The sequence below is a fragment of the Muntiacus reevesi genome, chromosome 1 (genome assembly GCF_963930625.1).
Source record: "Muntiacus reevesi chromosome 1, mMunRee1.1, whole genome shotgun sequence".
Taxonomy (NCBI): domain Eukaryota; kingdom Metazoa; phylum Chordata; class Mammalia; order Artiodactyla; family Cervidae; genus Muntiacus; species Muntiacus reevesi.
In genome coordinates this window covers 88981951-89006358 of record NC_089249.1, presented here as the reverse complement: position 1 = coordinate 89006358, position 24408 = coordinate 88981951, and the positions used below count along the sequence as shown (strand labels likewise).

The 24408-nt window shown below is 47.7% G+C and overlaps 1 protein-coding gene across 3 annotated transcripts in view; it reads right to left on the bottom strand.

Annotated features, from left to right (window-relative positions):
• IGSF3 (immunoglobulin superfamily member 3) overlaps positions 1-24408 on the bottom strand; it is a 111620-nt gene that overhangs the window by 7016 nt on the left and 80196 nt on the right. For all 3 annotated transcript variants that reach the window (XM_065906239.1, XM_065906229.1, XM_065906249.1), the window contains 3 exons: positions 23216-23620; positions 8550-8960; positions 4483-4890 (listed from right to left, as the gene is read on the bottom strand). In XM_065906239.1, coding sequence (XP_065762311.1) covers positions 4483-4890; positions 8550-8960; positions 23216-23620 — 1224 coding nt within the window. The remainder of the gene's footprint in view (positions 1-4482; positions 4891-8549; positions 8961-23215; positions 23621-24408) is intronic.

Genomic DNA, 24408 nt, shown 5'->3' with positions numbered 1-24408 from the left:
GAAGCTGAAAGTGACAAGGAAGGACTTTTCCCTTCAGGAGCAGAGCCCTGATAACACCTTGATTTCACCTTTCCAGCCTCCACAACTATGAGAGGACAGATTTCTGTTGTTTGAAGCTACAAAGTTTGTGCTACTCTGTTATGGTAGCACAATGGAAATGAATTCACCCCCTTAGCAGCTTTTGAATTTAAACTGTGTGCATGTCGGTTGTTGGCTACAGCACAGGAAACCCAAGGAGGTAAACGTTCTCCAAGGATTGAAGCCAAGCAACAGACAATAAACCTGAAAGGGCTCCTTACCCCAAGCATGGAATCCCCAGGAGGATAACATGGACAGTGTCCTCTCAGTGGAGGTGGGAGATGCAGTCCAACCACTGAGAGATAACTGAACAAGTCAGTCATATCCCACAGATGCCACCGGACGGCTCTATCTGTTTCTTTGGCAGGTTTGGACTCTCTAGAGTAGGTTCTAAACAAGTAATTCACTCCCTACCTCCTCCCTTTGGCTCTGTTTATGAAATGTTCATGAAAGATGCCAATGTAGCATCAACAAAAATAGACCGAATCGGATTCTACTTGGATGACAACCAAACAGGAGCTTTTCCCAAGTACTGTCCTAGGCTTTCAATGAATTCGCTGAATTGGCTTGCAGGTGAATATACAAAGCTGGCTGCTGCCACTTCCTTGGGGCTCTGCTAAGCCCCTCCACATTCCCCTCCGCACATCTAGAATCTCGTGTGCACCACTGAACACAAAGCTTAGGAACCAGTTATAGGTGGTGGGCATGGCGCATAAACCCAGCTATCATCAGGGATGAGTTGGGGGGCGGGGTGGGGGGTGATGATGGCGATGCTGGAGGGGCCAGACGGCAGAAAGTGGCAGGACAGGAAATCGGTTTGCAGGCAACTCAAGGGGTCTCACTCATCAGCTTATCCCTTCAGGGAACACAGCTGATGTGCCAACAGAGAAAGGCTGTGCTGGCCCAAGTGAGGCATTGGACCCATCCCGGCAAGGTGGTCAGGGGCTGTGAACATTCAGTTCCCCAGAAGGGCCTCTTCCATCTAGTCTCCCTTTCTGTCTTCTATTCTAAGGCTCACAACTTTTCAGAGCCCCTTCAAGGGGCTTCCCTGGTAGCTCAGAACGTGAAGACTCTACCTGCAATGCAGGAGACCCAGGTTTGATCCCTGGGTCGGGAAGATCCCCCGGAGAAGAGAATGGCGACCCACTCTAGTATTTTGCCTGGAGAATCCCATGGACAGAGGAGCCTGGAGGGGACTAACACTCAAGTACCTTGTCTACGTTAATCACTCAACACAAGTTTTTTGAATAAAATTAATTTTCACCTTCCCACAAGCCCAGTTCCCTTAACATCCCTCTCTACCAATTTGGTTTTCTGCATCTGTCCCCTTCTAGAAGAGGCGGAACCATCTCCCTGGTCAGCCTTTAACACTCTTTCCTTACTTTCCCATGTTTAAGCTATAAGAAAAAAGTTTGTCCCTGCCCCTCCCAGAGGTCATGCTGATACTTCCAGGCTGTGACCTAAACCAGTGATTCTGGTCTGTAGCGCCCCGTGTTGGGGAGGAATGTGGTTTCCCCTCTCCTCTGGTGAACCAAACACAACTACAAATCTATTCAGCGATAGTCCCACCCTGAGTTCCTTCAGTTTCCATATTTCATAAGCAATGCAAGGAGATTCTTAACTCAACTCTAAGAGCTCTTTTATTGCCAGTCTTCTATATGTTCAACTTTTATCAGAAGAAAAAGCTCTGAGGTACATCTACATAAAGAATCTTAGGCAAGCAATAAAAATGGTGGTCATGAAATGCTTTCAATGACATGGGGAAAGGCTCACGAAAGAATGCTAGGGGGAGTGGGGAATCACATAAAACAATAAGATGCTGACTTCATTTAGAGAGAGAGACACAGAGGGAATATGAAGATATGTTGTTGTTTACTTGCTAAGTTGTGTCTGACTCTTTGCGACCCCATGGTCTGTAGCCCACCAGGCTCCTCTGTCAATGGAGTTCTCCAGGCAAGAATATTGGAGTGGGTTGCCGTTTCTTTCTCCAGAGGATTTTCCCAACCCAGGGATTGAACCTGCATCGTCTGCCTCGGCAGGCAGGTTCCTTACCACTGAGCCACCAGGGAAGTCCATGAAGATATACAGACAGTGAGATTACAGCCTTTTTTTCTTGGCCACACCACAGGGCAGGATCTCAGTTCCCCCACCAGCTATCGAACCAGCGCCCCCTGCAGTAGAAGCTTGGAGACTTAACCACTGGACTGCCAAGAAAGTCCCTACAGATAATTTGTTATTTCAGAACTGTATTTTTCTGTTTTCCAAACGCTTTGTTATTAGTATGATCACCTTATATAATCAGAGAAGGGAGGGAGGCAGGCAGGCAGGCAGGCAGGCAGACAGCTGGTTGATCCGGGTACTCAACTGGCTAAACAGGAGGCAGACTCGAGGCTGCAGATTTAGGGGGACACTGTGAGCACCCAAGGACACCTGGGCACCAACCACTCGGCCCGCTCAACACACTGGCAGTGCTGACACTTCTCTTTAGGCTTCGGCTCTCTCCAGAGTAAAACCTACACTCAGGGCCCTGGCGAGGACTGAACCTGAACCGCCCCCCTGTGCAGCTGGCTGCCTCCTCCCACGCTGCCTGGGGCCTCATGTGGGGATCTACAAAATGGGTGGGAGGAGGAGGGAGACGGTGTTCAGCTGCTCTATCTACCGTTTGTCTTTGGGAAAAACATGCAGCACATTCAAGGCAAGGGGGGAAGGGGAAGAAAGCCCATGGGAGATACATCTCAAAGCAGAGGCAATTCCCTCTCCAGCTTGGGTAAGACAGGAGGAGAGAGATAATGTCCCTCTCCTGTAACAAAGGCTGTATCTGCTCGCTGAAGTGTGTGCCATGATGTGTGGGGCGGGCATAACCGTGAGGCTCCAGGATTCCACCAACAAAAAGAGCTGCTCTACTTAGAGGTGAAAACATTATGAAAGCTTCCATCGGCACCAGTGACCACAAACAGAACCCTGGGATGCTCAGAACAAAAGACAAAACATTCCTCTGGATACAGGTCCCAGTGCATTTCTGTCCCAAGTCCTTCAGGGGACTGTCCTTAACTGACCTGTGGTCTGATAGGGATGAGTGATGACATGGTGTTTCAGAGGACACAGGAATCCTACACATCTTTGCTTTAATTATGTGTTTGAATATGGAACAATAATTCTACCCAGTAATTATGCACATTTGGGCACTTTAGAACCAACAATAAAGAAAAGCATGAGGCTGCACAGAATAGTCATTAGCACCAATAAAATTATTAGGAAGTGAGAGTGTAAAGGCTGCAGCTACTTCATTTTCTATTTAAATCATGTGAATCAATTCTTTTCCACTGAAAATCCACAAACTGAATTTTCAGAACCACAAGATTATACTGTTTCAAGATTTTTGCCAACTGTCTGAATCTGAATGTACTCTGAAAAGAAAATATTCTACTCTGTATCTGGCCTTCCCTGTGGCTCAATAAGTAAAGAATCCACTTGCCATGCAGGAGACTGCCTACAATGAGGGTTCAACCCCTGGGTCAGGAAGATCTCCTGGAAAAGAAAATGGCAACCCACTCCAATATTCTTGCCTGGAAAATCCCATGGACAGAGAAGCCTGGTGGACTACAGTCCATGGGGTCACAAGAGTCGGACACGACTGAAGCAGTTGAGCACTACTCTGTATAACAGGCTCTAGATTGATCCACTTCACCAGAACTGACTCAAATGAAGTAAGTCAGAAAGAGGAAAACAAGGATCATATATTAACACACATATATGGAATTTAGAAAAATGGCACTGATGAACCTATCTGCAGGGCAGAAATAGAGATGAGACCTAGAGAACAGACTTCGGACACAGCGGGGAAATAAGAGGGTAGAACGAACTGAGAGAGTAACATTGAACGTATATTACCATGTATAAAACAGATAAGCTAATGGGAAATTGCTATATAACACCGGGAGCTCAAGCCAGTGACAACCTAGAGGGGAGGGATGGGTGGCGGGTAGGAGGAGGTTCGAGAGGGAGGGAACATGTGTATACCTATGACTGATACACACTGTTGTATGGCAGAAGCCAACACAGTATTGTAAAGCAACTATCCTCCAATTAAAAATAAATTTAAAAAAATATTCCAGGCTCTGGAATAAGTGACAAATGTTATTCTAGTTAAGAAATGGAATCACCTTAGGCCAAAGCCAGATGTGCAGTTTTTCACTCACTAGGGGAAAAAAAAAGATCTCAGATACTTGTGAATGCAAATGCAAACCATAAATGCTCATGCATTTAACTGCAAGTAACTAATTAATTGTATGAATTTAATTAACAATGAGTTCCTTTTGAAATTAATGTTACGCAGCGCAGAAAATAGCACAGTCAGAGGGGAAGCACCGAAGGGAGGGGAGGCCTGGGGAGCTTAGCCCTCACCTGGGCGCGTGACGCGAACAGCCGTCTGGCCGGCGGTGTCCTCGGCCCGCTTGTACCACGTGCCACTGGGGCTGGGCAGCCACTCCTCCACGCGGCAGCTGTAGGTGCCGCTGTCCTGCACCGCCACGTTCTGGATGAAGAGCCGGTACACGCCGGGGGACGGGCTCTCCAAGTGCAGCCGGCCCTTCAGGTTGTTCTTGGCTGCCTGCTCTCCGTAGTGGAAGGTGGCATCGCGGCTCAGGCGGGCCACGGTCTCCCGCTCTGGCTGGTTGGGCTTCCACACAAACCACTCCAGCAGCAGCTGCGAGGCCGCACTCGTGCGGTTCAGGACCACGCACTCCAGCTGCACCTGCCGTGTCTCCAGGACCGATAGGTTGCCCTGCGCTTGGCTGAGCTTCAGGCGGCTGTCTGCAAAGGTGAGGAAAGAGATGTCACCAACAGGGAAACAAGGAGCCACTTGCACGCAACCCTTCCCAGTGGACGTGAGTGCACGCCTTCTTCCAAAGACAGGAGGACAGCAGCATGCTCGAGCGTGTACCCGAACACTCTGAGTTCTTGATCATGGGTCTGAGTTCCCGAGTTTCAAGGAGTTTGGTGTTACAGTAGCAGCTGCCCCCTAATTTATAACACTCATAGATTCAGATGCTTAGGAGAGGACAGGCATGCACAGTAGATGACTCCATGTCCAATTGACAGCAGAGCATGAGGAGCGTGGCCAACTGGAGGGGCGGCAGGGCAGAGGTGGAAAAGGCATGGTGAGAACCCTGCTGGAAGTTACAGCAAATTTTTAAAACTGACCACATTATGGCTAGAATATGCTGAGCCATCAACCTCAGAAGAATAGCAGGGGAAAGCCAGTTTAATATGTACAGCAGTTGGTCCTAAGAATTGCAGTTCTTACTTTCTCTACCAAAAAAACAAAACCCAAAAAACCAAAAACCATAAGGGTTTCCTCTCAAGATAGGAGCAGAACTGATCTAACATCAGTAAAGAAAAGACTGATATTGATGGTGGTTTGAAATCTCAGCCAATCGGATTGTTCTCCAGAGAAAAAGGTCATTAAACATGGTATGCTTTGATGGCATCCTTGCAATTTCCAAAGGGCCCAAAGAGCCTCTCTGGACTAGAGGGGTTAAAAAGCTATGAAACTGTAAATGCACAGAAGCCCCTGGAAAGAACACCTCCTGAGTCAGGGAGGGAGAGGAACTTTCACTTTTCACTTTTCCACTTCAACATTGTCACAATATTTTATAGTGCACGTTTATTCCACTTTTGTAATAAAAGGTAAAAAAAAAACAACTGAGATTATATTTTAAATAACCAATCTCTAAAAATATATACATACTCTGGTTGTCTCAGAGTGGAAAGATTATTTTCTCCTTTGTGCTTTCTTAGTATTTTCCAAAAGTTCTATGAGTGTATGCTTTCTTATTAAAGGGGGTAGGGGGTACTCGAAGAAGTAAGGGAGTGGAAAAAAAAAACATATAAACTAAAAATCTCAACTGGGGACTTCCCTGGTGGTCCAGTGGTAAAGATTTCACCTTCCAGTGCAGGGAGTGCAGGTTCAATCCCTGGTTGAGGAGCTAAGACTCACACGCCTCAGGACCGAACAACAAGAATGCAAACAACAAAAACAACACTGTAACAAATTCAATAAAGACTTCAAAAATGGTCCACACCAAAAAAAAAAATTTTTTTTAATCTCAACTGAAAAAGGGGAATGTGTTGTTTTAATCTGTGTCCTGTGAGTTTTCTGTTTATAGTGTTAATATCCCCCATAAACAGAGATTTCACTAGCTGTGTTTTGACAAGGATCCTTCCAGCCCTTGTGCCCCAGTTAGCTTGCTGCTGAGAGTCTGTAATCCCCACCAGGGAAATTCCCTTGATAAATTTAGGCTCTACCAAGAACTTCTCAGTTTCAGCACAAATGAGAAAAGGGAAAGGCGGAATGATGACTAAGAGGAAACATGTGGTGGGGGAGGGGTGAACATGACCTCCCCACGGGGAAAATGGTCAGAACTGAAAACAGACACAAAGAACAGAAACCCAAGAGAACATCTGTGGGCCTAATGGCAATCTTCAGTTCTCAAAAGCCCCTGGGACTGGCCTGAAGGCAGGGCGTAGGTCACTGGAAATACCAACAGGAATCATTTAGACGGAGCTTCCCGTTTTATGCCTCAGAAGGCGAGGACCATGAGGCAGATGAGAATCCCAGGGTCGGGGTGGCATGAGAAATGCAGTATCCTGAGGAAAGGAGGGTGCCAGCCCCATGGCATTCAGCCTGGGCCAGGCCACATCTGGACTTCTGCATCTGCTTCCAGTTGCTTCCAGAACAAACTTTTACGGAGGTCTCCTGGGAGACAAGCCGTGAGAATAGCATGGTGAGGAAAATAGGACCTGTGCTGACTCATGGGGCTTCCTGCCTGAATATATAAATAGTGAACAAGTAACACATAATAACTGATGATAAATGAATGTCCACATACGAACAGGTAGTTCATAATGACTTATATACAAAGAGCTGTTCCAAGTGGAGACGTGCTGTGAAGAGGCTGGAGAAAGGAGACAAGGAGAGATTGTTGCTGTTGTTCAGCTGCTAAGTCGTGTCTTAGCGGGATCTTTGCGATCCCATGTTCCGCAGCACACCAGGATTCCCTGTCCTTCACTGTCTCATGCTTCATGTGCAAACATGAGTTTGCTCAAACTCATGTCCATTGTGTCAATGATGCCATCCAACCATTTCATCCTTTGTCGTCCCCTTCTCCCCCTGCCCTCAATCTTTCCCAGCATCAGGGCCTTTTCCAATGAGTGATTAGGGGGCCATTTTAGTTAAAATGAGCTAGGAATGCATCTCTGAGGAAAAATGAGATAGATGGACATCTATGGTTAACATGTTCTAGGGTAAGAGATAACAAGTACAAAGCCCCTGGGGTGTCAGGAAAAGCATCCATTCATTTCTTATTCAACCACTATTTACTAAGGGTGTCATGCCAGTGGCTGGAGATCCAAAGGCACAGCACCTGTCCTCTAAGTGCTTACAGTATAGTGGAGAAGAAATGAAAACAGTGATTATACTATGCATTTTCTATGGAACCCCTGGTGGCATAGGAGAAACCAGGGAAGGCTTCTTCCAGGAAGAAGGCTTCCTGGAAGAGGTGTCTTTAGGAATGGGGTAAAGACGGGGGAGAAGCGTCAGGGGAGTGGCCTCCAGGAGACAGCAGCACACGCAAAGGCATAGGGGGGCAACACAGCACCCCACAGCCCATCGGGAAGCACAGGTAGTGGGAACAATGAACTACAGAGCACGCAGGAATGAGGGATGGAGAGGGAGCTTAAGGCCACGTTATGTGAGAAGCTCAAAGAACTAGAACTTTTCAACAAGGAGAAGGGGATCCCTTCACATATGTGAAAGGTATGACTCAGACTAATCTTGGGTTGTTCTGGGGCAGACCTAACACCTGAGAGGGAAATTACAGGGAAGGGGACTTTCTAAGGACCAGGGCCACTCAAAAGTGGAACCAAGTGGGGCGGAGGCAGTCAGCGCTCCCTCCCTGGAACTGCGCCCGCAGAGGTCAGACACAGCTACCAGGGAGCAGAGTATAAACAGGATAAAGGCCACACTTACAGGATCTGAGAGGGGCCAAGGGCTGATTCGGTTCAGACAGGAAGGGCTCATTTCTGGGCTGGGACTGGGTGAAAAGGAAGAAGGGGGAAGCAGATGAAGGAAACTAGAAAATGCCTTCCAGGCAGGAATCCTGGGTATGGAGCTGGCACCAGCCAGAGATCCAGGCACACCGGGGACCCTGCCTTGCCGCACCTGGTGACTCCCAGCCATCCCTCGGGCTTTTCCCTGGTGAAGATGCTGTCCACAACAGTAGAGTCGAGAATGCTTCTCTGAATTTGCCATCAGTACCAGGACCCATGTAAAGTGGGTGGGCCCGCAGTGCCCCAGGATGACACTCTGTGCCACGCGTACGTCCAGCATGAACCCTGCAGAGCCCTGCCACCCCCAGGCAGTCTCTCTGTGCTCAGCCCACTGCCCGGGCTGCCTGCACGCCTGCTCTTACCTGGCTGCTTCACAGTGACCTCCGTTCGCCCGGAAACCTCCTCTGCCAGCTTGTACCAGGCATAGTTGGGGCTCAGCAGCCACTCTTCCACATGGCAGTAGTAGCTGCCGCTGTCGCTGACCTCGGCTCTCTGGACAGTGAGGCTGAACAGGCCCCCGGACACGTGCCTCTCAAACTGCAGCCTGGCTCTCAGGCCCTCCTCCTCGGCGTAGGTGCCGTACTCAAAGGCGGAGTTGTGGGTGGTTTTGAGGATGAGCTTGCCGTCGGCGTCCGAGGGCTTGTGGACATACCAGAGTACAGCGAAGTGGGAGTTCTGGCTGGTCTGGGACTTGACTGAGCAGTTCAGCTGGATGGGCCTGTTTTCCACCAGGGTGAGGGTCCGCTTTGATTTGCTCACCTGCAACTTTGTCACTGCAAACAAAAGGGGGCGCTTTAGCAGAATCACCACATACTCCTGGAAACGTGGCCTGTCTTAGGTCCCACCTCCAGGTTCCCCGTCCAGCATAGTTCCTAGAGGACCCAACGCTGATGGGCTTCCCTCAAAGCATGGCTTGGCCTAAGAACAGCAGCATGGACCCCATCTCATCCCAAACAGCCTCTGCCTTGCCTTGCCCCCAGCTCAGGTCCTCACTCTCTCCTGGTCTCCTGGCTGCTAACCCCATCACAGAGCCTCCAGGGAGATTTGGTAAACACACCGGCCCATAGCATTTTTCTGCTGAAGAAGTTTAACAGCTTCCAACTACTCATATTGTTTAGAGTATGCCTGCTCCGTGTCCCTCGTGAGGCTAAAGGTAGGGGTGCTCTGAAGAGTAAGATGGTCCTGCCTGGAGACGGTCCCATCACTGCACCCCAGATTTGGGCTTCGGAGAGCACTCACTCACTCAGTGTTTTCTGGGATATGTTGTTGGTCCTTTAATGGACCAGAACCTGGTGGTACGGAGTTGACGATGAGATAGTGAAAGAAGAAAAGAGGCTAATATTCCCTGGGTTACACGGCCAGCCTTCGCGCTCCAGGGAATCAGCCAGAAATAGAGAAAGAGAGAGAAATAGGGGGACCCAAGCTCTGATGGAACAAAGGTATTTCAATCAACATGGTCTGGGCATATATACTGTCTTTCAAGGTAGTTATTCTCAGCAAAGATAAAGATTAAAATTCCAGACTTCCAAAACATAAGGCGATCCATATTAAAGAGAGAGAGTTGTAAACAATCACTTTTACTGCATGGTTCATAAGAAGGAACAGGGTACTTATCACTGTATTGAAAAACTAATGAAGGAAATGCCTGGATTCCTCAGCCCCGGGAAAGGCTTGCCTTTCCTCTTAATTCCTGAATATTCAGGAATTAATAAGGAACAGAGGATTCCTGACAGATCCAAAACAGCACACAGGGAGCCTCCTGTTAAATGCTACCTGACAATTCCCCCTATTTTATTATATTTGTAAAAAAAAAACGGTCCTGACCAAATGAGTTTGATTAGTATTAGCCAACTTTATAGAAAGGAGATGACAAACAACAAATATAATTATCAAGACAATCACCAAAGTTACAGTTCCAGACCCGATGTTGTGGGTAATACTTTGAAACCATCCTCATGGGTCTAGCCCGCATAATTTGTTCACCTAAAGTTTCCAAATTAGTGGTAGAGGGTAGCCATTTAGAAAAAGTTTTAAAGATTTTCTTTTGCAGTAACTGTACATTCAGAGAGGCTTTATCATGTAAATGAAATTTGATTTGTTCCCAGTTGTAGGTACTATGATTGAAGTGAATAGGAGTAACACAAAATTGGCAATTAACACAAGTTACAGAATGTAAAGTTTTATTAAATTGTAAATTTCCTATGACTATAACAAAAGGAAGTGGGACACAGGCTTGTATAAAATATGACTGATTATAGCGAAAGAAATAGTTACTATGACCACGACTGGTCCCTGTGAAGTGTCCGGTCTAAGTCCCAAGTTCTTCGGCGCCGGCAGCAAGTTTCCATGGGTCCCACTGTTCAGGCCCAATTTGTTTATCAAGGACGATTCGAGGAGGAAGGGGTGCCATTCCACTGTCAAGCCAGCCGAGAAGTCCTTTGTCATGGTAATTTTTCATTAGTAGCCCTTTACATAATATTTTTTGTTCTTTCCCTAAAGTTTCAGTAGTGTGAACATGGTTCACAGTAAACAACCCAAGCAAAGCCCGAAGGTCTTCTTTTGGAGGCAGGACAAAAACCCAAGTTTGTCGGCTGATATTTATGCATAATTTCCCTGAGCCCAGGCACAATGGAAGGACTTCAAAGCCTCAGTTCAGTTCAGGCACTCAGTCGTGTCCGACTCTTTGCGACCCCATGAATCGCAGCATGCCAGGCCTCCCTGTCCATCACCAACTCCCGGAGTTTACTCAAACTCATGTCCATCGAGTTGGTGATGCCATCCAGCCATCTCATCCTCTGTCGTCCCCTTCTTCTGCCCCCAATCCCTCCCAGCATCAGGGTCTTTTCCAATGAGTCAACTCTTCACATGAGGTGGCCAAAGTATTGGAGTTTAAAGAAATGTTAATTAGTTTTCCCTCCTCCCCAGGGTGTGAGGGTTCCAGAGAGGGGGCATATGGGTGGAGTCATTGGTTGATAGGATCGGTCTTTTCTCTGTCCATTTTAGGACCTGTAATAAAGGGGGATTGGGTAAGTAAGCCCAGTTAAGTCTGATTTATTAATTCGGCTTGAGCAGGGGTGGCACTGGTCAGCATAATGATAAGGTTTTCTGGACTCTGAGGCATTTCCTGTTGAGAAACCAGATTTTTAACTTGATTAGTAAGGGTTTTTATTTGTTCCCAAGTGGGGAGATCATAGGGTTGATGTCGCCAAGGGTGGTGCTTTCTGAAGATCTTTAGAGCCAACATGGCCCGTATTGGAATTTCTTCCTCCTGAGGTTCTTGTTGCTTCGTCTCCATTTTGAATGCCGGGGGCCCCCTTGGGTCGAGTTTTCCGAGGAGAAAGCCATGTGAGTTTGTTGGATCCATCTGGGGAAATATAAGCATATCCGTATCCCTGTAAGATTAATTTCCCAGATTTCCATTGTTTATTGAACCCGTCTTGGTACCATATGGGCAGAGGAAGAGAAGTGTCCTTCAATTCCTCGAAATGTCTTTCTGCCCTTGTTAAAACATTTCCCTGTGGTAGGTTTAAAAAATTTAAAACAAATAAAGCTGTATTAACAATAGTTATGGGTTTAGAAAATATCTTATGTTGGAATCTAGTAAAGTCTGCTTTAGATAAGGAAGACAGTAGTGTTCCTGTGTATTCCCCCTTTTAAATTTTTTTTATTTGTAACTTTAGTGTGTGACGTGTTCGTTCGACTATGTCTTGTGTCTGTGGATTATAAGGAATACCTGTAATATGTTTAATAGAAAAAGATTGTAAAAATTGTTTAAAGTGTCTAGAAATATAGGCAGGGCCATTGTCTGTTTTTATACAACTAGGTGTTCCCATTACAGCAAAACAGGCTAATAAGTGAGTGATAACATGTCGTGTAGCCTCACCGCGAAGAGGTGTGGCCCAGATAAAAGAAGAATTTGTATCGATACAGACGTGTAGGAAAGAAGATGGAAAAAGTTCAGGGCAATGAGTTACATCCATTTGTCATAGTTCATTAGGTTGCAAACCGTGAGGATTAATACCTTGTGCGATGGGTCGAAGATGTAGGGGTCTACAAGTTGAGCAATTACTAATGATTTCTTTAGCCTGGCAGTATGGGATTTTTCATAGCTGGTGTAGGCAGAGCAGATTGAAAATTAGTATAAGAGACTTTATATCTTTAAGAGACCAGAATGAAGCTTTGGGGTTTTTAGTCCCATCTATATAAAAAACCTCACCTTGTGGTATAGGCTGTGAGCTGATAATGTGGGAAATAATAAATTCAGTATTTCTGAAGAAATTTCACAGCTTACCAGAAGGATAATGAAATGAGCGCCACTTGTTGGTCCTTTAATGGACCGGAACTTGGTGGCCTGGAGTCAACGATGAGATAGTGAAAGAAGAAAAGAGGCTAATATTCCCTGGGTTACACAGCCGGCCTTCGCGCTCCAGGGAATCAGCCAGAAATAGAGAAAGAGAGAGAAAGAAAGAAAGACAAACACGGGGACCCAAGCTCTGATGGAGCAAAGGTATTTCAATCAACATGGTCTGGGCATATATACTGTCTTACAAGGTAGCTATTCTCAGCAAAGATAAAGATTAAAATTCCAGACTTCCAAAACATAAGGCGATCCATATTAAAGAGAGAGAGTTGTAAACAATCACTTTTACTGCATGGTTCATAAGAAGGAAGAGGGTACTTATCACCATATTGAAAAACTAATAAAGGAAATGCCTGGATTCCTCAGCCCCGGGAAAGGCTTGCCTTTCCTCTTAATTCCTGAATATTCAGGAATTAATAAGGGACAGAGGATTCCTGACAGGTCCAAAACAGCACACAGGGAGCCTCCTGTTAAATGCTACCTGACAATGCGTGAGTGAATGAAAGTGAGCTGGAAAAATACGGTAGCAGTTGGTGGGAGGATGCTGGGGTGCTCTTCCTGGGGGAGGGGGAAAGAGAAGGTGGAGAAGAAAATGATGAACAATGGGACAGAACAGAGCCAACTCCAGCCTCCCCTTCCCCTCTCTCCTGATCTACCCTACCTAATTAATTACTGGGCTCTCCTTTAAAGTGGCAAGAAGCCACAGTGTAATGAAATATATCTTATGAAGGTAATTGGAGATCTCACCCACTTCATCATTTTTATACTTGGCTCTGCCTCCCCTACTCACCATCCTCCCCTTATTGAAAAAGAGGGGGGAAGAAATCCCAATTCCGAGTTTCCCTTAGGAAGCTAAAAGTAAAAGCATCATTTTACCCTCACCCTTCTCTTTATACTTTGTGTGTTGAGGACCAAATCAGCTAAGAAAGAAATTCAGGACAAGGCACAGACCCTGGATAGGGAGAGCAAGCTGGGCTTCCTCCAATGAGCCTGCCCAGAGGGAAGGCCAGGGCAGGTTGGCCTGGGACTGTCTCCAGCATCCCTGCTGGATCAGTCTCTTGATCCAGACACAGGACTGAGTCCACTGGTCATGCCTGGGTCTCTTCTGTCAGCTCCAGCCAGCTGGCTCTCTTAGAGCTTAGAGTGGAAAGGCAGGATCAAGGTCCAAGTCCCATGCCCCAAGGCAACTGAAACTTTTGAAAGCCCCAAACTGTGACCTGGACACCTGGCTAAGCCACAAAGGTTCTGAGTGACTGAAAGGACTCAGTAAGCTAAGTACAGCACAGTCCGATGCACAATACCATGGCCACAAAAGCAACTCTCAGGCTGTGTCTTCCGGTGCTAAATCAGGTGACACTCTTCACGAAGCCGAATTCACATACCTACAGACCTTCTCAAGGCATCAACACACGTGATTGAAATAACCTGGGAGAAATCCCCTGGGCCACAACCCCACCCTTCCGGCTTCATTTTTGGGCAACAAGCCCAGTCTCCTGCCTTCTCCTTCGTCAAACGCACAAAGTCCCCCAGGGCGCTGGAATCCAGGGCAGGCTTCACCAACAAGCACCCAAGCTCTGGAAACTAGATTCACGTTAGCCTGCCAGTCGACTTTTCAGATCCGATGCCTCTAATACTTGAAACAACCAGCTCCCTTTTCATTCCTTTCCAACCCGATTCACTGCATGCAAATGATATCTGTATCAGAGCAAATGACACCACCTGAATTATCTGGTGCTTGGCCAAAAAAACTGGGTTGTTCAGTGTAGAATAGAAAGAGATTTAAAATGTATTATTAATTGGGGCCAGATTATTTTTGCAACTGTTACTAAGGAAACCTCCATTGCTATAGTAACTGCATATGTTAAACTGTATTCCTATGACTAAACTTCAACTAGTCACATGGTCTGAGAACAAGAATCCAAGGAAGAGAAATGTTTCAAAGCATTTCTTTTTTTTTTTTTTCTCCTTTCCACGTCAAAATATTGTGAAGTGTCGAAAAGCTTGAAAGAGAGGCATTTTTGAAATCTGGTGCATGTCTGACAGGTGGGCAAGGGGTCAGCTCCTCGTCTACATTCTGAATTTCCTGTCGCGTTTCAAGGACAGGAAGGACCTTTCCTGAAGCCCAGGGGAGATGGCAGCCTGCACCAGTAATTAGGAAACACTCTCGCATCCTACCCGGCACTGCCCTGGGCAATGTGCGGCCAGCCGGCACCACCTTCCTCCATGGGGTGGGGAGAGCCCAGCCCCCTTAAGAACCGGAGGCATTTTCATCTGCAAGATGAGAACCATCACAGCATTCACCTCCGAGGAATGTCATGCAGATTAAAAAGCAATATTCTATAGAAAGAGATTAGCACAGAGCCTGGTATACAATAAACATGCAGGATGTTTTCACCATTCCCCTTTCTTTTTGGTGTCTGGGCTCAATCCCACATTCAAAGCTCCCTACTAAGTCAAGAACTGCCAATCATAAGTTGCACACTTCCTACGGAAAGTACTGTCTGTGGACTGGCCGCACCCATGTCACTTGGGAAGCTTGTTAGAAATGCAGATGCACAGGGCCCACCCCGGGCCTCCCGCACCAGACCCTGCCTTTTTTTAAGCAAGATCCCCAGGTGGTTCCAACGCACCTGAAAGCCTGAGAAACCTTGGACTCCGCTGCCTGAGTCAATGGAATGGAATTAGACAATAAACACAAAGGTGAAAGAAAAGACGCAGAGGACTTGGTTAATCCTCAACCGTGAGTCAGCAGGAGGAAAAGGTAGGAAGTTGGGTGAGAGGCTGCAGGCCAGGTCCTTCCCACACCGCACATGCCTGCACAGATACCAGGCTCTTCCCAGCTCCCAGAGCTGGACTGTACCCTCTTGGAGAGAAAGGCTCTTTCTGTACCTGGAGAGTCTCCCTCTGAGGCCTCTGATCACCTGTGGACCCACAACATCGGCATCGCGTGGGGTGAAGACACGGACTCACAAACACTGTGCCCGCGGCCTAGCAACCTGCGGGTTCAGGAGCCCTCCAGGTGACTCTGATGCACTAAATTTGAGAAATCACAGGTGTGGCACCGAGGTGGCTGCAGGTAACTCTGGAGATAGCAGTTTCTGCGCAGTGGTGTGAGCAGCCAGTCAGAGGGTAGCAAACAGGCAGAGAGGAGCAGAAGGAGAGAGGGACGGCTCTGTCTTTGTTAGAGATCTGTGACAGTCATCAGTCATGTTATGACTACAGGGGGCAGTAGCTGGACGGCAGGGATTTTTCCAATTGAGGGACGTAAGTCAGCCAGGAGACTGGGAGAGAAGGAAGGAAGGGCTGCAGGAGAAGTGTGTGTGTGTGTGTTTTTTGTGTGTGCATGTATGTGCAAGTCCCATCCATCCTCAGAGAAGGAGGGGGACTTCCCTGGTGGTGCAGTAGATAAGAACCTGCCTGCCAATGCAGGGGACACGGGTTCAATCCCTCGTCTGGGAAGATTCCGCATGCCGCGGAGTAACTGGGCCCCCTGTGCCACAACTACTGAGCCAGAAGCCTGCAACTACTGAGGCCCATGCACCTGGAGCCTGTGCTCTGCAACAAAAGCAACCAAATGAGAAGCCTGCCCACCACAGCCTGGGAAAGCCCTCGCAAGGCAACGAAGACCCAGCTCAGACAGAAATAAGTAAATTAAAACAAAAAACTAAGGCCAGAGACTTCTGCAACCAACTTCCCCCCACCCCCAAAAAAAGAAAGGAGGGGGCAAAGGCACCTGCCAGTCAGCAGTTACACCTTAGAGTCCCTACAGCCTTAACACCACCTTAGCTCGCTCATACCCTAGTTGAGCCCCTAACTGTCTCCTTCTCAGACCTTATACTCCAGCCTCAGTCTCACCAGGGAGAGCCTCCTAGGCTGCACACAGGACCTCGCTGCTCCCAGCTTAGGGCCTGCCTGCGGCTCCCCATACAGCAGTTCTCAACAGGACAGCAAGGCCCTCAGGGAAACCAGGGAAATCGGGGGGCAGGGGGTACAGAATATGAGATGGACTAAAGCCAGTAGATTCTGTAAACCAACCTGGGCTGACTCTGCGCAAGAGGTCTCTGCCTCGTGTCCCGTGTGACTTTCAAATGACATTCATCGAAGTGAAAACTCTGTGCCTAGTACCTAGCACTTTTCCTTTGGCTAGCAACACAATGCTTATTGTTTTTTTTTTTTCATAGCTTTGACATACGCTAGGCAAATCAAAGGAGGGGTTTCCTTTGCTCTGTTCAGCATTATCTCATGAGTTGCTCAGGATCTTGGAAACTGGTCCAGACAACAATGCTGCTCACAGGTGGTACCACCAACCCAATCAGGCGGAGCAATGGGGTGGGGAGCAGGGCCTCTGCCCGGCAACATGAACCGGGGACCAATCCTCCCACAGTAACCCCCCTGAGCACTGATGTGTTAGATTTTATTGCTTTATTACAAACTACTTTTAAAAAAATTTCTCCATTCTGCCACTAAGGGTGTTGTAACATCACTGACTCAACGGACATGAGTTTGACCAAACTCCGGGAGATGGTGAAGGACAGGGAAGCCTGAAGTGCTACAGTCCATGGGGTAGCAAATAGTCGGACACGACTGAGCAACTCAACAATGAACAACAACAGCAACAATTCTTAAAGATTACATGAGTAGGAAGTCATATTGTCTGTGACCATATGAATTTTATTTTAGAGTAGGAAAGGGACTACCACAACTGTTATTAAAAAAAGGAGAACATAATGAGTGTGGTCCCAAGTCTTATCTGCCCAGTTTATAGAGTATTTTTCTTCACACAATTACACAATCCTTTCTATGTGCTGAGCACTGCTCTAAGCCTTTTATAAATATTAACTATCTGGTCCTCACCAGACCTATGCAATAAATATTATCATTCCCAGTTCTATAAAGATACTTGCTCAAAGTCACACTTTGATAAGTGGTAGAGCCAAGATTCAAACCCAGGCTGCCTGGTTTGTCCTTGCTTCTAACCTTCATGAACTCTGATGCTCCATGCTGTCTTGTAGAAGTGGGGCTCCCCTGGCCCCTGCCAACCCCATCTCTCCCCAACGCTAGGCTTCAGTCACAAGCACGCGGCTGCCTCCCTTGTAATGTTCTTTATTCACAACTCTGAGCCTGAAAGCCCTGCTGCTCCTTCCTGCCACCCACCCCCATGCAAACTGATTCTCCGCTCAACCCTATGGCCTGTCCCCTGGACTAGCCTCTGGCCAGCCTGAGAGGCAAGCCCTGACACACCCATCACTGCAGCCACAGCACCTAGCACAGAAGCTGGCACACAGCAGGTGCTCAAACACGCTCGTAGAAGGCCCTGGGAGGGAGGAGCGAGGAGAAACCAGCAAAAGTCAGGAGGCAGAAGCAGCTAATTAGGGTAACCCAGACACGCCCTGTCTGCCTTACCTGTCTGCAGACAGAGCACTGACCCTTGCTCACTGACTCCAAACAGGTGCACCTGGTGTTACCATGACAACAAGGCCTGGAGGGGGGGGCCTCCTCCAGGGCTCTTGCTCTCATGCTTACTCCCTCTCTCCCAACACCCAGCGGGCAGATGCCACAGGCGCACAAGATGGAAAGAGAACCTCAGGTTCCCCTGAAAGAAAGGAGGGGCCAACCCCTCTGAAGGACAGGACAGCCTGTCACCTGCTAGACTCTGCCAGGCAGAGCCACTGTCACAGGTCCCAGACTCACGGAAGTCAAAGCAAAGAGCCCTCAGCTCGCCCAACCTGCCAGGTCAGCAATGAGAAATTGGAGAGAACGGATTTGGCAGCATCCAGAGGGTATTAAATATTCATCCCAACTGCCCATCAGCAAAATCCCCGCAGAATACACCCACTGACAAGTCGGCTTTCTACACCGGAGGCTGTCCTCCTAGAGGCTTGTTTATTGCTTTGTCAATTTCAATGTGCAATATTTAATAGCCAGACCAAGATAACGGTTGTAAATATTTGGAAAATGAGTGCTGACATTTCCCTTATTGCTTCTGTATTTAGGGATATGTAATTGGAGGGTGTTTCGGGTGTTCAAGAAAATCAGAAGGAAGCAAAGCAATGCTTCAAAATTAAAAGGAAAAATAACTGATTAAGAGCTAAGAATCAAATATGCTGAACTGGCTTAAACGTCCTGCTTAAATGCCCCTTGTGGTGTTTCACTCTGCCTTCAATGGTAGTAAAGGCTAAGCTAAATCAACAAGACAGGAGGGGTGATGGTGTTCCTTGAAGATTTCCTTATGGATGTGCATTTGGAACATGAAGCGTGCATCTAGAATGGTTAATAATTGGAGCCACAACATGTTTATCACGCCATCCAGCCAGGGATTTCAAAGAAACAAAGAGCCGTGGTGTGGCCAGGTCAGTCGGTGGCTCTGACAAGGACTGTTCTAGGGCACAGAGCATACAGAGTCTTCTCGGGAGCAGATGACACCAGCTGTAGAGAGCTGATAAAAGGACTGCCGTGAGTGAGCCAGCAGTCCCCGGGTTTCTACTTCACGCTGCTGGAACAAGCATATTCAACAAAAGCATCTTCTCAAAGGGCAGGGGGTGGGGCGATGATGTTCCTATGGAAAACACCAGAGCAGGGTTAAGAACCCACGGTTTGAGAGGCACGATGTGGAAGCAGAGTCTGGAAGCAGAGTCAAAAGAAGAGAAGCCAGCACTGGATGGAGCTCTGGTGTCCCCAAGCCTTAGAGCCATCTGGTGGCAGAAGTGAGAAGAAACAGAGGTGTTCAAGGAGGCACAATTTAAACTCCTTCACCATTAGCAAACTGTGTCTGGAGGAACCTCTACAGGGACTTTGTGATTCCAATTGAAGAAAACAAATTTAAGAATCTGCTAAAGGGGCTCAGGGATGGCAAACCTGAGAGAGAGGATGGATTAAATCCAAGTATATGTTACCAAAGAAGATTCCTGAGAGTGGGGAAAAAATACCATAATAAAATAAAATTAAGAGCCTGGACTCTGGAGCCAGACTGCCTGTCTGGATTTGAATCTTGCCTCTGCCACTTATTACGGATCGCTGGGTAATTTATTTATCCTCTATGTCAGTTTCCTCACCTATGAAATGGGTGAAACCAGCACCCCCTCATGGAACTGCATGGACTAAGAATATCGAGCGTTATTGTATATAAACCATTCAGGGTGGTGATGGGCACGCCAGAAATGCTCAGTAGAGATCAGCTGATATCACTACTGCCGTTACTACTTCAGCCACCAGTAATGAAATACCTCCACAAAGCACTCTACAAAAAGAAACTGCTTCTGAAAATGAGATTAACTGAATGCAGAAAGGATTTTGGGGGAGTAGGGTTGGGAGGGGTTGTACTATGCAGCATGTAGGATCTTACTTCCCTGATCAGGGAGGGAACCTGTGCCCTCTGTAGTAGAAGCACAGAGTTTTAACCACTGGACCACCAGGGAAGTCCAAGAAAGAATTTCTGATATATGGTCTAAAAAAGGCCAAAGTCTCCCTTTCATCCACTCCAACTGCTTTTTAAGGCAGTTCATACCTGGATTCCCACCCCTGTTTCCCACTGCTTTTGGACTCTGGCAAGCCCTGACCTCTCGGAGCCTCAGATATTCCATTTACAAAATGAACAAGCAGTACTTTCTTCCCAAGGCTGCAGGAAAGGTGACTGAGGGCCATCTACACCAAGTGTCCAATACACACTCCAGCACCTGGTCAGCCCTCCGGTATTTCTCCACTTCTACTTTCCCCAAATAAAAGCTCTAGTAACAACCAGGGTGTGTGAGGAAAAGAGTAAAAATGAACACAAAGCCCTTTGGAAAATATTAAGTGCTAAATGCATAAATATTTGATAAGGAGCGATCAGAACACTTAAGGGGGATGTGCCCTCTCTGGTGCCGTAGTCCCTCCCGGGAGCTGCGCACGCTCAGCCTCAGCTCCTACCTTGCTCTCTGAGGCCCCCAGAGGGCCAGCCAAGTGCATTACCATGCACCTCTGAGCAGAGACCAAGCACCCGGCACTTGCTCCCTCCCAAGTCTCCCATGCCAGTTGCTGCTTGTTCTCGCTTCATGGTGAAATCACAAACAAACTGACTCAGTGTAAGCCATGTGAGAATTGAATATATAGCCCTCAGAGCAGATCCCAGGTCCCCTAACTCTCCAGGGGGCAATAAAATGATGTAATGGAAAATGGAGATACATGGATATCAGAGCAACCTAGGCTCCTTGTTCCAATCTGTTTTCCATCTGACAAGCAAACTGTCCCTATAAAGGCCTCTAAACACTGGGAGCCTAGGTTTCCTCATTAGCAAAATGGGCATAAAGACAACTATACTATTTCACTGCTGGATGAATTTGAAAAGAAAACAGAGGAACGAAGCACAAAGCCTGGCACCCAAGAGGTATTTAGTACATTTCTGTCTTCTTTCCCCTTTAGCTGTTGTTGTTTCAGTTGCTAAGCCATGTCTGACTCTTTGCGACCCCAGGGACTGTAGCCCACCAGGCTCCTTTGTCCATGGGATTTCCCAGGCAAAAATACTGGAGTGGGTTACCATTTCCTTCTCCAGGGCATCTTCCCGACCCAGGGATCGAACCCATGTCTCCTGCATCCCAGGTGGATTCTTATCACCTGAGAAGCCCTACTTCCCTTTAGTAGCACCAGAATTAATCCAAATTCAAATAACTAGAATATTCAATGAACGAATTCCTTTTTCTTTCCTTAAGTACTTCCATCTTAGCTTCTAAGTAGTAAGACAAACAAGCAAGTAAAAGGAATTTATTTGAAAAGGCAGCACCAGTCAAGGTCCTAGGGTCAGTACTTCCTCTGCCTTCTGGAGCTGGAACCACGTGACAGGCACTGAGGGGGTTCACAATCTGACCGTGAGGACAGAGGAGACCACAAAGGATGCAATTACACTGAAAGGCAAACAGGCGGTCCCTCAGTATTTTCCACCACAAGGGTTCACACAAAACAGGGTCTCTGCTTAACCCCCCATTAACCTGCAAATCCACTTCAGCAGAACAGCCTCTTCCCCAGCATCGTGTTGTCCAAGCTTCAGCTCTAATTGGCCAGGGAACCATCCCATCGCTTATTCAAGTCATTAGCTCCAAACAGGACCCTGCTATGGGGCTGGAAGAGGTGAAGGATAAGCCCAGATGTTGCCGTTTTGCAACTTCACGTTGCTGAAAATAACAAACACTGTGATCATTTGCAGCCGTGGAGCAGACCGGGTTTGGGCGCACACCACGGCTGTGAGCAATCAGAAACACTCTTTTTGCAAGGTGTTCAAACCATCTTTGCAAAGTCGGTGAGGTATCTCTGCAAAGTCTTTGCAAAGACCCCACCCTTCACTGCATGGCTGCTGGTGCTCTCCTGCTCAGGGCCAGGCTCCACCCTCTGCCTGCCACCAACCTAAATGGAGACAGGTACAGACACAGAGAAAACCGTTAAGAGCAGCACAAACTTACCCTCTTGTTAGAGGAAGGGCCTGATTAAGGTGAGAGTATTTGCACACTGCCCCCTGACTAAAGCTCCCCAAACAAGTGTGTCCTTGCAACCTGATGCAAGAGAGATTCCACCTGCCCGGGAGAAGGGAGCTCTCAAGTGCTCAAATCCAGGGCAGGAAGACAGGGCCTAGGTCAAGGAAACAGCGTGGGGGAAAGGATTCGAACATGGCTCCCTTAACCAGCTACACGACCCTGGGCTGATCACTTAACCTTTCCTGGGGTTGTTGTGAAATTTTCATAAAATAATCCCAAGCACCCAGTGCAAAGCAAACATTCAGTAAGAGCCTGTTATTCTCCCTTTTGCCTCTGAGGTTCCTGTCTGTAAACAGGGGACAATGGGTACCTTGTTCACATCACTGTGGCAAGGATCATAGGAGGTGACATTAAGAGACAGAGCTTCCCACAAAACAGTCAAGCTGGCCTGCATACCTCATGGATATCAACATCTTCACACACACACACAAACACATACTCATATAAGCGTCTGGGGAAGTGTCCTGGATTAAAGGAGTCTAAAGAGACACGACAACTAAATACGATCATGACCCGTGACTCGATGCGGGTTTGGAAGGAGAAAACACTATAAGGGGCATTTTCAGGACAACTGGCAAAATGCTGGTACTGTTCTATAATCGTGTTAAATTCCCAGAGTCTGACAACGCTGTTGTGGTTCTAGAGTGTGTGTGTGCTCAGTCGTGTCTGGCTCTTCACAATCCCATGGACTGGAGCCATGGAATTCTCTGAGCAAGAACACTTGAGTGGGTTGCCATTTCCTGCTCCAAGGGATCCTCCTAACCCAGGGATCAAACCCACGTCTCCTACATTGGCAGGCGGATTCTTTACCACTGAACCACCTGGGAAGCCCGCTATTGTGGTTGGGTGGGACCCAGTCCTGATCTTCAGAGACCCACACTGGAAGTATTTAGGAGCAAGTGTCCTGATGTTGGCAACTTACTCTTAAATGGCTCAAAACCAACAAAATCTGACCCACAGAGGGAGAAACAAACTTGGTAAGATGTGAACAACTGGTCATCACAGAAAGGGAATACGAGTCTTGTAGCTTCCTGCACATTTGAAATTTCTCAAACTAGAAAGCTGGGAAATAAGAGCAGCCCAGCCAAGGGCTCAGCACTCGACTCGTCCTGCCTCCCTGCATCTCATCAGCCGGAAGAGGCATGTGGGACCCGCCCGGGACCCTTACCTGGCTGCAGCACCCGGATCTCTAGCAGGTTGGAGGTCCTCTCGGCCAGCCGCGTCCAGCTGCTGTTGTAGTTCCTCCGCCACAGCTCCGCCACACACTGGTACTTGCCCGCCTCCGTGTCGCTGGCTCGGCTGATGCTCAGCCGGACGTTGTTGCTGGATTCCGCCTTCTCGATGGCTGTCCGGGTCCGGAAGCTGGAAGACCTGTCCCCCCACTGGACTCCTCCATCCCGGGTGAAGGTCACCAGATCGTGGAACTCGATGGTGCCCACCGGCTGGAACCGCCACGTCACTGACACGGGGACCCGGGAGGGATAATGGGGTTTGATAATGCACTGCAGGTCGAAGGAGTCGCAATAGGTCACCCCCGGTGTGCGGGAGATGGCAGTGACCGCGAAGCCTGTTTCTGGAGAGAGCAGAGAGAGGTAGATAGACATATCTATCTGTATGGAGACACACACTTGCCTTCCTCAGGGCAGTGGGATGCAGTGACAGGGCTCCTGGAGAAACCTAACAGAACAAAGGTTCACACACAGGGCTCTTTTTTTTTTAAATTAATTAACCAATTTAATTGGAGGCTAATTACAATATTGTAGTGATTTTTGCCCTAGATGTCCATTGGCAGACGAATGGATAAGAAAGTTGTGGTATATATACACGATGGAATATTACTCAGCCATTAAAAAGAATGCATTTGAATCAGTTCTAATGAGGTGGATGAAACTGGAGCCTATTATACAGAGTGAAGTAAGTCAGAAAGAAATACACCAATACAGTATATTAACGCATATATATGCAATTTAGAAAGATGGTAACGATGACCCTCTGTGTGAAACAGCAAAAGAGACACAGATGTAAAGAACAGGGGGCTCTTTTGATGCCCAGGCCAGTGTTACTTCTGCTAGCGTGTTGACACACAAACCCAACAATTCACAGGACCTCAAAGAAAGAGGCTGGCGGTGATTCTCCTTAAGCAGCACTAGCAAACCCTTCCCAATGAAACCTTCACATGGACTTGTGTTACGTCAATGCCCACCCCACCCCACCCCTGAACAGCAGAGACTGAGTACATGGAGGTGGGACCGTCCCTAGACAGCTTGGATTCCATGCTGAAACAGGAGAAAGAAGCCCAGTGCCAATTTCCTTCATGCCTGGCCCATCAGCGCACTTGTGGTGGAGAAGTGGGAGGCAGGA